Source organism: Poecile atricapillus, chromosome 3, assembly GCF_030490865.1.
Source record: "Poecile atricapillus isolate bPoeAtr1 chromosome 3, bPoeAtr1.hap1, whole genome shotgun sequence".
Lineage (NCBI taxonomy): Eukaryota > Metazoa > Chordata > Aves > Passeriformes > Paridae > Poecile > Poecile atricapillus.
In genome coordinates this window covers 60,340,482-60,352,580 of record NC_081251.1, presented here as the reverse complement: position 1 = coordinate 60,352,580, position 12,099 = coordinate 60,340,482, and the positions used below count along the sequence as shown (strand labels likewise).

At 38.6% G+C, this 12,099-nt stretch overlaps 1 protein-coding gene across 3 annotated transcripts in view; it reads right to left on the bottom strand.

Moving 5' to 3' along the window:
• The window catches only part of TIAM2 (TIAM Rac1 associated GEF 2), a 97,450-nt gene that overhangs the window by 1,351 nt on the left and 84,000 nt on the right, over positions 1–12,099 (bottom strand). For all 3 annotated transcript variants that reach the window (XM_058835566.1, XM_058835565.1, XM_058835564.1), the window contains 11 exons: positions 11,305–11,484; positions 9,811–9,879; positions 9,310–9,435; positions 8,022–8,130; positions 7,247–7,426; positions 5,743–5,861; positions 4,512–4,620; positions 3,431–3,489; positions 2,473–2,578; positions 1,662–1,749; positions 860–1,014 (listed from right to left, as the gene is read on the bottom strand). In XM_058835566.1, coding sequence (XP_058691549.1) covers positions 860–1,014; positions 1,662–1,749; positions 2,473–2,578; positions 3,431–3,489; positions 4,512–4,620; positions 5,743–5,861; positions 7,247–7,426; positions 8,022–8,130; positions 9,310–9,435; positions 9,811–9,879; positions 11,305–11,484 — 1,300 coding nt within the window. The remainder of the gene's footprint in view (positions 1–859; positions 1,015–1,661; positions 1,750–2,472; positions 2,579–3,430; positions 3,490–4,511; positions 4,621–5,742; positions 5,862–7,246; positions 7,427–8,021; positions 8,131–9,309; positions 9,436–9,810; positions 9,880–11,304; positions 11,485–12,099) is intronic.

Here is a 12,099-nt window from a genome sequence, read left to right as displayed (position 1 = left end):
TGCAGAGTGAAAATGCAGGTTTATGTTTTTCAGAAAAAAAACATCTATACCTGTTATCTTAATATTCCCCACTTATGATTGTGATGGACATAGTCATTCCAAGTCAGATGTGTCAGCGCTCAGTGTGACTCATGTCACAGTTTTCATTACACCTATCCTAGGCCTCTGTGCTTGCCTTTGTGTGTGATATATGTAAAATCCTCCAAAAAACTGTAGGCATAAATTGCACACTTCTGCAGAAAGAAAGACTGACTTGGGCACCTCAAGCACTGAAGGGCCCAGGTGTAGGCAGGAGTTGAACTCTTCCAGATCCTGTGCTGTTAAGGGGATTTTACAGAGGACTGATCCAATAGAGAACTTGAAATACTAGTAACTATTCATTTAACTAAAATGTCTGAAGTCTGTACTTAATTACAGTATCAGCTGGGATGCAGATTTAGTGCACTGAAAGAAGCAAGACCCCTGCCTTTTGCCAGTTGTTCTAGCTGTAAATGTTATTAGCGCTGAGTTACTAAAGGGAACCCAGAGGAAAGAACACTTAATATTGTATGCCAAAGGGTGGTGTGTCTGTTCCTTCCCAGCAAAATTAATTTGGGCCTTATTAAGCCTTCTCTGAAGAGAGCTAATGACACATCACAGTGTGGGGCGGAGGGATAGCAAGTCTGCTTATGTCTTTTAGCCCTTGTCACATACTGAGTGGTAGAGAAACTACTCCTGCTCCAGTCAAAAAAAAAAAAAAAAGAAATGGGATTTGTGGGTCTGACACATGACACTCTATGGTCATGGGTAGTAACTGTGAACACCCTACCAGCACCGGAGTCTGGACACTTCAGTTTTCACCTGAGAAGGTGTTTCTTACCCAGTTTGGCTGTTGCAGGTACACGATTCTTAAGTGGGATGAGGCGATCTTTACATTTTTTTTCCAGTGGTAGCTCACATTTTATGTGACGTCTGAAATTCTCCCGCAGAATAGAACGGATGACCTTCACAATGTTAGTCTTATTCTCAGAATCACTGCAAGTTTAAGAAAATACAGAACTTAATTCTCTTCTCCAAAGTTTGACATTGGGATAGAATTTTCCTTTTTTTTCAAAAGCTTGCTTTAGTAATGGGTCTACAGCTGTCAGAAGATCATAGAATGTTCTGAGTTGGAAGGGACATTAAAGATTATCTAGTTCCAGCCCCACTGCCATGGGCAGGGACATCTTAACGGTGTTAGACATTTTACACACCTTGTGTTTTGACATCTTGGTTACTTCCTCTAAGAAAATTACTTGAAAGGTAAATTCTTTATGAGGGAATCACCACCTTAACTGGTCTTTACAAGAAAGTAATCTCTTCAGTTTCAAGTTTCAAGAAAATTTTCTTTAACTCTCAGTTAGCAAGAGAGAGAGAGTCTTGATAAAATCTGCCCACTGGAGCTTGTGTTCCTGTATCTGCAGATTCTGACATTGGATCACTGCATCTTATTCACCCAATTCACCCATTTGGATTTGTTATACTTTATGTAGTTAAGAACAGTTAAAGGTGTAGTGCCTGGCTTCAAATAATGAGTGCCATTTTGAAACTGCTTATGCAAAGGTCACATGGGAGAAAATACTTCCTGTTTTCAAAAGTCCATTAATGTAATTTGTGAAGTACAATCTCCATGTAAAGCTTACCTGCTGCACAACTGAAAAATTGTTTCTGGCCTGCCTTCTAGTTCTGACTTGGTGTGAATCAGTTCCCAAATACAGCTGTTTTCTGTTCCTGTGGATGGAAGGAAACGTTATACTTTTGCATACACCACAAAAGCTCTGGCATTAGACGAGGCTAGAGCTCCTCTACTCTCCAGAAGGCAGTGTTAACTCAGCAACATGTGGAGCTACAGAAGATCTCACCCAAGGTGGAACCCAAGAGAAAGTCCCCTGAGCTCTCTTGTTGCGGCAGCCTAGCACTGCCTTTGATAACTTCTCTTCTGGGGAGTTGCTTTCCCCCATTCTTGCTCTTCTCCGTGTCTTCCAGCCTAAACAGGTGTGCTCTGAAGACCTCATGACTCTTTATAGAACATACAGAAGTGGATAGGACTATAAAGATCAGCTTGAAAATAAACCCACAGCCCTTTCACTACCACAAATTAGAGTCACCTTTCCCCGGTTTGAACAAAACAGGATCAGTCACACACAGCACCAGCATGTCACCAGGATGTCAACTGTGGCAAACCACCTGCCTTTTATTGGGAATTTCCATTCTGTCATTCCTTTACATCATGTTACATCTCCTTTAATGCACAGAAGAAGTCAACATACCAAATGAAGAAAGTATGTAAATGTATCAAGCCTGTACTCCCTGAGTGCAGAGGTAACAGTGGATAGATGGTATTTTCTCTACACCTGCTTGTTTCCAGAGGCTCAGAAAGACATCTGGAAGAAGCAGTACTACAGAATCCCAGAAAAGCATTCAGTCCTAAAACATTTACTGCAAGAGAGTTACCTGCTGTGTTCCCCAGTCGAACTTGAAGAGCAGATAAAGGAATCAGCCAACGAAATTTAAATGGATCCAAGTCACCATAATTATGTGCAGCACGAACATTAGCAGGCTGTAGAAAGAAAACAAAGGGTATTTCTAAGAAGTAGAAGAAGTGCTGGTGTTTTGTGCTACTCGTAAAAGACCTGCCTTTGAAGAAAAACTGAACTGATTAAACTTTCCTTCACTCTCTTAAAACGAACTTATAAAAGTAGTCAAAATGGTGATAGACACAGCCTTTGGAATTCGTAATTGCTTCAACTTTTAAAAGTCATTTGATTTTAACAGATAAAAATAATACTTTCCCTATAAGTACTACCAGGGAAGAAGTTCCCTCTGAAAGAACATGCAGACTGTTGATTAGCAGAATACATTAATCATGTAGCTGCTGCTGCTACTTTTAGAGCCCTTCCATCTGTTACAATGAGCATGGTGCAGTATATCGCTATTGGTACTTGGAACATACAATTTTCTACCTGACTTCCACATTTCAGGTCTGAAAGTGGGTGCAGAGAATGTTGTAACATTGGCTTTTCCTATTACATACCCCTTTTCCTTTCCTTCCAGGGTAATCAAGGGTCTGTAAAACAAAGATCTTTCACCTACATCCTGTTGTAACGTAGGCCATCATAAATGCTATCTGGAAGAATTAGTGATTTCTGCATAGTAATGTTTCATATTCCACTTGATAAAATTTATGTGGGGCTCACACAGAAGATGATGATGCTTACTAAATAACAAAAAATATGTATTGCTACACAGATACTAAGCACTTGTTTTAGCAGGATAGCCATAATTCCAGCCTAGCAAGGGAAAGTGGTGTTTCATCTCAGTCACTCCCCCTTTAACGCTGATGTGGGTCCATTCCATTTCACATTGCAGTAATATCATAAAAACCCACCACCTCCAGTGACACCAGACTTACCATTTTCTTTTTCAATTTGTAGTTCTCCTTATACACCAGTATTACAGCCCTCTTAAAAACTGAAAAGAGAAAGAAAAAGAAAGGAAAACTGTTAATTATAGGCATAATATTACAATATTCAGTGAAAATACTATCTTACAGAACTGATTATTATAGGCATGGTAATGTGAAGGATAAGCAAACACTGAAAAGCATTTTCCCTGTGCTGAGATGACAGCTGGGTTTTTCATCCTGCACTTTGATGCAATGGCACTATTTTTCCTCAGAGTTTGTTCTGAACATTTAGGATGAAGCCATTCTGTACATTTATTCTGAAACTACCAGCAACTACCTATCTCCTGTAAGTCTTCACATAAACAAATACAGAAGATGTAGGTTAGATGTAAAAGTTTTCTTTCTGTAGAGAGTGGACATTTTCGAGTGGAGTGAAGGGCCTATAAGCCAGAAAGTGCTGTGAAGGACACAATCTCTTCTTCCTGCAGTTCAGTAGTTTGTTCTTCTGTTTGAAGCATCTTAACTATGCTTCCCAGGGAAGGAGTGCCCTGAGAAAGAGAACTCCATGAACATGGAGTTCTTCTGAAGGTGTTTATCCACTGAAATATTAAAATAATCTTTTTTTAAGAAATGGACTCTTGTTTGTATGCTCTCATTTCCACATCAAGTTTTGGGTTAAAATAATCTGGATGGGGATTTCAGTGCAGTAGCTGTAAAGCAGAAGTTAGTCTGAATTCACAAGAGTAGAATAAATCACAATTTTCCCACAAGCCTCCTTTGAAAGCCTTATTTACAGATTGTTCTAAAGACTCTAATACTGCCTCTTGAAAATCACTGATTTTCATAGTTTAAATATAGGCAAGACAGCAGCTGAGGGTGGCTCACAGACCAAACAGTACCATCAAGTAAATAAATATAAACTTTTTTCTTGTCAGGAAAATACAGCTATGTATTTTTTTCACATATAACTCCACCCTAGACATCACATGACTACAGGGAAAGGAGTTTGGGGTTTTTATCCTGTGAGAAGATCTAATGTGGCAATCTTCAGATTTGAAAGCGCAGAGTCCTTAAGGAAAACATTTACCAAACACTGTAAGTTCAAGGTCTTTCCTTGCTTTGCCCAGCGATGGAAAAGGATTCAGCCAGGTAACTGTTGAGTGCATCAGAAGTTCTCCCATTGAAAGCTCTGTCACCTGTTAAATTATAACATAATATATAATTAAATATAATATATAAATAAATATATATAAATATATAATTATAAATATATACATCAGTGCTGCATTTTAGTACACATTGATAACTTTAAGGATCTATGTTTTCTGTATTTATGTATAGAAAGAGATCTTCACTACAACAGGAAAAGTGTGAGTAATCCCTTTTTTCAAAACAGGTTACAAATATACAAAGTAATAGCCCCTAAGTACACAAAGTAATAAGCCCCTACACTTGCATATAGCTAGTTATAAAACACCAGGTTTATTATTAGCTGTAAATATATTTAATTTCTACAGAGTAATTAGTATTAATGACACTACCAATGGAAGAATTAATGGAGGTCTTGTACTCTGAGGCTTCTTTCTTCTGTGGGACACAACATAATGCTGAAGAATATCACAGGCTGTCAAGTTCAGTTTCCCCAAAAATGATGAGAAACCAGGTGTCAACAGGGACAATTTGACTTTTACTGGCAGGAAATGAAACAACTGAGATGACATCTCTCATATCTGATATCCAGTTTTACATATTTGATCTGCTTAGTAATTGTTTGATGTAAATGGCTAAGTTGAGGCCTTGCTGCCCCAGTTCTGGGAGATGACTGCACACAGTCTGTATAACTAATGGGTTTTGCTCTGTCAAATACTCCTGCATGCCTCAGCACTGGAAGTGTAGAGAATGAGAATAACAGATCTTAATGTGAAATCCCTCGAATTGCCATTTTCATTTATACGGGTGAAAAAATATGTTAAGAACTTAAGAACTCAATAGCATAAAATCTGAACGCCTTGGGGCATGGATAATCTCTGCAATGTTTTGACAAGAGGGCTTTTTTTCATACTGAGAACTGTATCTACTCCTGCTTGCAATTCCTGTCAGTCCAGAATACAGCTCTGGCAGCTGTCTGAAAACTTTACCATAACCTACTGACAGAAAGAAATTTAACCGACAGATACAAAACAGAAGTCAAAATATTAGAGAATGGAGCAAGCCCAGCACGAATACGTTCCCAAAATTACCTCAGGAAGAGACAAAGCCCCAACAGCAAGCTGGATAATGCTTCAAGAATCAATGCAACATGTTTTTTCTTCTCTTACCTCTTTCTCTGTTCCACTTTGATCTGCAACCAGTTGGTCAAATACAGTGCCATAATCTTCATATATCTTCTGCATCTCATTTATGTGACTTGCTACTTTTTCCATTGCCTTCAGAGCTTCTGTAAGGTTTAAAAATTTTATACACAGCTATGTAATTAATTTGTATTTTCTAAATATGGTAATTTTAAATTTAATTCCTCTTGAGGCACATAAAATGATGTCAACCTTCCCGAAGTCTGGTGAACTGATTTATAGCTCTGTATCAATAGTACTTTCTCATAGCAACAGCAGAAGAAATACTTCCTGGTCAGAGTAAGTGAAAAATGCTCATGTGGTGTCTTAAATGGCTGAAAAGGCTGCAATAAGCATTTCAGTGACAAGCCCCCAAAGTTATCAATATTTATAGCAGTATGATAGTACTATGGTTAAATCTTGCATCTTGTAGATATAGGGCCACTGGGACCTCTGGAGTAATCTACACTCATCCTAGAATAAGTTATCTAATGATCTTTAAGACAAACAAATTGCACTTGTCTCATCCCAGAATGGACAAAGAAATACAGGGTTAGGCTGTACAAGTTCCTCATAGGCTGTACACATGCAATGCTGGTGGCCAGGTTTTATTTAAATTATGTTTTCCTAACAAGAATGTCACTGGATTCCATGTATTCCAGATTTTTGTATTAATTCAGAATGGAATTGGACAGAGATCCTTTGTTTCATCAATTCCTAATGGCACAGCATTTAGCAGTTTGGCATCTATCCTGATCTGCAATAAAGTCCCCACCCCCAGCTTGTATGGGGAAGGGAACAATACTGGAAGCTCCTTTTGAAGTCAGTAAGAGGCTCATGAGTTTTTACTGACAGTGTATTTTGTCTGCATCTGTTTTGTGAAAATGACAATTGATCCATAAAATACATCTCTTGATTTTTATCCACCGGGTGCTATGACAGGCCTGGACTGGAATTTGCCAGGTTGAAGTCTCAGGCATGTGAGCCTAGAAAAGGAATCAACTCTAATGCATGTTTGATAAGTCTCTCCACATGGGAGGACTGCAAACATTTGACAAATATCTCTTGTACACAAGCAAGAGCTCCAGAAAGACCTCAAACAACAAATATTTCCTTCTGTGGTGCTCTTAAACTCTGACGTATTTCAAGAATTAAATAATAACCACAAGATGGAGCCTTGGTCAGAGTTTCTCCATTGGGTTTAAAAAAAAAAATAAAAAGGCAATACTGTGACCTGACATGCTCCTGTGCACGAGGATAAAGATCCCAGTCCTACTTGCCATGGCAAATCCTGGGCATACCTACTTCTCAAAGGGACTTGGACATACAAAGTAGGAGCTTTAGCTAAAGGAATGAAAAAATACTTTTAAGGAGAGGGAGGGAATTCTCTCTAGGTTTTGACAGGTTTTGTGCTGTCTACCTGTATCGTCAGAAATGGCAGGAAATAAAACTTAACTCATATTCATTCCTGTAGAAGAAAAGAAGGTGTTACCTGTCAAATGATAGTGCTCCTCACTCTCATTGTCTGTCAGCGACACCAGCTCTTTTAAAAGCAGAGGATATTTCAGCACTCTCTGAACAGGTTTTATGAGATATGACTCCAGTGTAGAAGAATGTTGCTTTGTAGGATTTCGAGCATCCAGAAAGGTCTTAAATGCACTATCTGTTTTGGCTAGATGCAAAAAAAGAATTGGTTCAGTTGAACATGAAAGTCATGGAAGCTACAATAACTGAAAAAAACCATGGAATGGCAATTTGAACCCAGCACCAAAACTCTCACCCTTTTCAGTAGATGATTTACAGAGTAGTGTACACTATGCATTTCATAATAATTACCTGAAATTTCAAATAACATTCAAAAGGGCTGAGAGAGCAATTTTAAGAAGGTGAGATGATTCCTCTAATTTTTCCACTGCACTGCAGCGAATGGCAGAGGAAGTAATTCCTGATTTATTCCATTTGTTGCTGCTTTTATGGAGTCTGAGCCTGCAGACAGCATAAACCTGTGGAAGGTGTTTCTACAGCTCTCCAGGCTACTGCCTAGAGGCTACAAAAGGAATCTTATTATTCAGGTCTATACCATGCTTAGCAGAACCTCTGATCTTAGATCTTCCTGTTGAAAGATACCTGATCAGTCCTTATTTTATATCAATATTTATTCCTTGATTTTATCCAATATTCTCTGCAAGTTGACAAGATTTGTTACAGTAGTTAACTGCAGTTTGAATTCATGCAAGTGAATTACAGTAATGAAGACAATAAATTACCTCTCTCAAGAACTTTCTGAACTTTGATGTGGTTTGCACAGAAGCCACTGTACAGTTTGAAGTGGTCAGCATAATACAGAAAGGAGCCTCCAAGGGAAAACAGCAATTTCTGAAATCAAAACAATCAAAATATTAGTTCACTACTAGAATCCTAAATAAATATTCAGGCATACAACAAGCAGACCCAATGGCGGAGTATCTGCTATCTTTCTATATGTATCTCATATACATATATATTTATATATATATGAGATATGTATCTCATATATATATATATATAACATGAATATACTACTGCTAGTAACTCGATGATATTTTTGTATTTTGCTGAATGTAGAGGTCAGCCTATTTAGGCATAGCCTGCAATTTTCTCCTTTCTTCCTCAGCAGGTATTCTGTTTTACTTTATATTTCAGGCAGCACAGGAACAAAAATCAGCAGACATATAACTATGTTGTGCTAGGAAAAAAACGTGAAGCATAGGAAGCAAGGCATAAAAGTGCCAAAGCCAGAAGGAACGGAGTAAAACACGTATGGGATTACTTTCCAGCTGTTTTCCTTTTTTCAGGCAGGTGGTAATTACAGGACACCTCTGATGTTCTTGGGTGAAGGGGAAGTTGGGAAGATGTGGGAGGGACTGAATCACAAGAGAGAGGTTTTTAGAAAAATGCCTCCCAAAGCAAATATAAGAGGAGTATTGAGGGAGGAGGAAAGCAGCCTTCTCCCCTCTTTTAATCAACATTTGCTCCCCAAAAATGCAGCAAGTGTTCAGGAGGCCTGCCAGCAGTCACACCCATTCCTGAGCAAGTGACTCCACTGCCAGGGAATCTACTTCCTCCAGTCAGAGCAGGTACTAGGTGGTGCCACAGCCATTTACTCTTCACAAGCCTGCTTCTTGGACCTCAAACTTGTGGCATTTAACAAGAAAAGCTCCCAGTCTGTTGGGGGTTAGTTGGGCACAGCAGGGAGAAGCACAGGCAGGGAAGAATTCAGCACAGTGACAATAAACTCTCTGAAAGGAGTTCTGCCTCACAAACACTGCCAGTTTATCGTGTACTCCAAGTCTACTCTGCCTTTTTCCATGCTGCAACTTTTGCCATGGGAAGGAAGATAAAACCATGAAAAGTAGCACTTATCTTTCATTGCTGAATAGAGCTCTGTAATCCAAAGTAAAGCTTCAAACATAAAAGCAAGCCTACAAAACTTCTTAGAGCCAGAAACTTCTTAAAGCCAGATTTTCACAAACATTTCCAGGCACGCTACAAAGTAGGAAATGATGAAATATTTACCCGGAACTGAGATGGTGTTTCCAATGTATTAAAATCTGAGGAAGAAGATATTCCATCTTCAAGGGTCTCTAAAAACACCTTCTGGAAATCCAGCATTTCTGGCAGGCTGCCAAACAAGGACTCCATCTGTGGAAAACATCAGGCTATGAAGTACAGCACTCCATGGACCTAAAAGTGGTCTTTTGAAAACAGTGGACTAAGGAGATGTAACACACAAAGAGATTGCAAAGGCCAGTAATGTCTTTGTTAATACTTTTCAAACAGGTTTTATGAAAAATACATGCAAAAAGTGAAGGTTTCTCAGCAGTTAATTCAGAAGAACAATTACCCTTTAAGAAAAGGAAGTGATGCACACACCAGAGAGAAAGGCACTGACTGGTGTCATTCCTATTGACATCTTTGTTTGCTTTTTCTGCCATGCTCTTGGCAAAGGAAAACCCAAGTGCCAAGGTCTTAACCCATAAAAGAATGATAAGGACATTTTTTCAGATACTCCCTCACCTCATCCTGAGTAAGAAAGGTTTCTTTTTGAAGCGGCTCCAAGTATATCTCAAAGAGGCAGCTCAAGTCCTGAAAAAAAGAATATTTGTTCATATTTTCTGTACCATTTGGAAACTGCTCTTTTTGTGGCAGCCCTGAGATAGGGGTAAGTTTGGGGAATGAACTAAAGATACAATTCCTTTTCAGTAACAAAATAGCCTGCATGTTGTTAGCACTGAAGGTACTGCTAAATTAGAGGCAAACTGATTTCAATGTAATGTTTTTGTTTCATCCTTACAGCTTTACAACTTGATTATAACAAATTATATTTTAGCCTAGCATGAGGAAGAATTATTACAGATGATTAAGTCCATCCATATGAATGGCATCAAATGTTTTAATTATGTATGTTAAATAAACTATATAAATTGCCACTTATTAAACATCTGTAGTAAAATTCAGAAGGATATGTAGCATTTTAAAATTCTGTAAGTTATTAAAGTGTTCAGTTATGTGGTCAGGTAGGTGTGATCAAGGAATTTTTCAGTCACTTCTTAAAAAAATTAGTGCCATTTTTGAAGACTTATTACCCCACACCAAAGCATGACAGCAGGGCTGGGGCCCGCTACAGGGCTCTCCAACCCCAGGAAGAGACCACCAGAAATTCTATGCAGAAGGAATAACGAGCATCTCCCAGAAAACACCGTAACAAGTATTGGAACCTGACAGGATTTTTCCTGATGCAGAATTTCACATATATCAGTGACCTCCATGGTCATGCTTTGTTCAAGCAATTCCTCTAAAAGATACATCATAAATGAGAGTCCAGCATATGGCTGTATTAGTGCATTGGTGGATTGTTTTCTCCTTTTCCACAAATGTTATTTCAGCAAGTACTGACATCTGTAATTAATGTTTTGAGATCCAGAAAAGGGGATGCTGCCCTCTTGCTGGAGATCAATGAAATCAATGTTCTCATGTTTCCTCTGACATCTAGTCACATGCTTTTAGAGTTCATAAAAAGAGGAGAGATACATGGGACAAATTGCAGGCTTATCAGTCAGAAGAAAAATAACTTCCATATCGTGCAATAACCCACTGGAGTTGTGCCTTTTAGCTTTCCTGGTTCAAAAATAATCATGCACTCTTTTCCACATACTCATTTGTAGGAAACTATTCTGTTCTTCTACCAGATTTATTTTCATCTTCAAAACTGGGGAGACACCCCCTGGAAAACCCTTTTTGTTTGCAGGTATCTTCTCCCCACACATGACCGCTCACCAATACAGCTACAAGTTGACTACAAGTAATGCTACTACATCAAATCCTACAGCTTCAGCTATAGGAGCAAGTCTGCCAGAAACAACAGGAACAAGTAGATAAGGAGACTTTGTAGGTTATGGCCCTTGTGGAAGGCTGGCTGTATAAAGATAAGATCAAAATATATTAAGACGGTCCACAAGTCACGGTCAGCCTCAAAAACATGTGAGCCATGATTTTTTATTTTTTTTTTACCTTGACATAAGATTTCTCGGTGTCCATAAGTTCTTGGATGACTTTCCTCAGTCTATCTGCATCAGAAAGGTGGCGAGCCAGTGGTCTTGGAGGTGGATCCTGGTTGTCCTTCTGTCTTTCCATATTGCTTGCTTGGACTTCCTGGAAGTTTCGGCACAATGCACTGATCTGTTCTGCGCTCTGTCAAGTGAGAAGAAACAGACAAGCCATGATGTTTTAGAATACAAGTTGTACTGCAATTATTTCTAAATTCCTCCAATTCTGCTCCTCCATGCAATCATGCCATTGATTTTTGTCAGATGTGTATCTTGACAGATTTGAACAGCTTTAATTTATAGCAGAACCAGATCAGAGCAGCAAAAAGAATTTAAAATTGCTAGTGATTTTCCAGTGCAAATTATTTTCAGGCTGTAGATACAAGCTCATGGAGTGCAAAAGATGAGAGAGCACTCGGATATATCACAATTGTTATGACACTAGCAAGACACTGTTTTCCACCTCTCTTATTTTACAACACTCACTGCATCAAAAATGAAAGAATTAGCAGATAAATATTTTATAAGCATCCAGAATAATTCTTTTATATCTCATCTGCTACCTATATTGTGTTTTGTTGTTGCTTTCTAAGCAATGAGACATGGAGGTGAGGGTTCAGATTCCAGTATCTGGGGGTGTCAAAAGATGGTCAGATGTTTTCTCTCCAGGGCTGCAACTACATATCAGAATCTTTGCTTTCAAAAAAGGCAAATGGGAAACTAAATATTTGATATTCTTTAGATGAATTATTAAAAACAA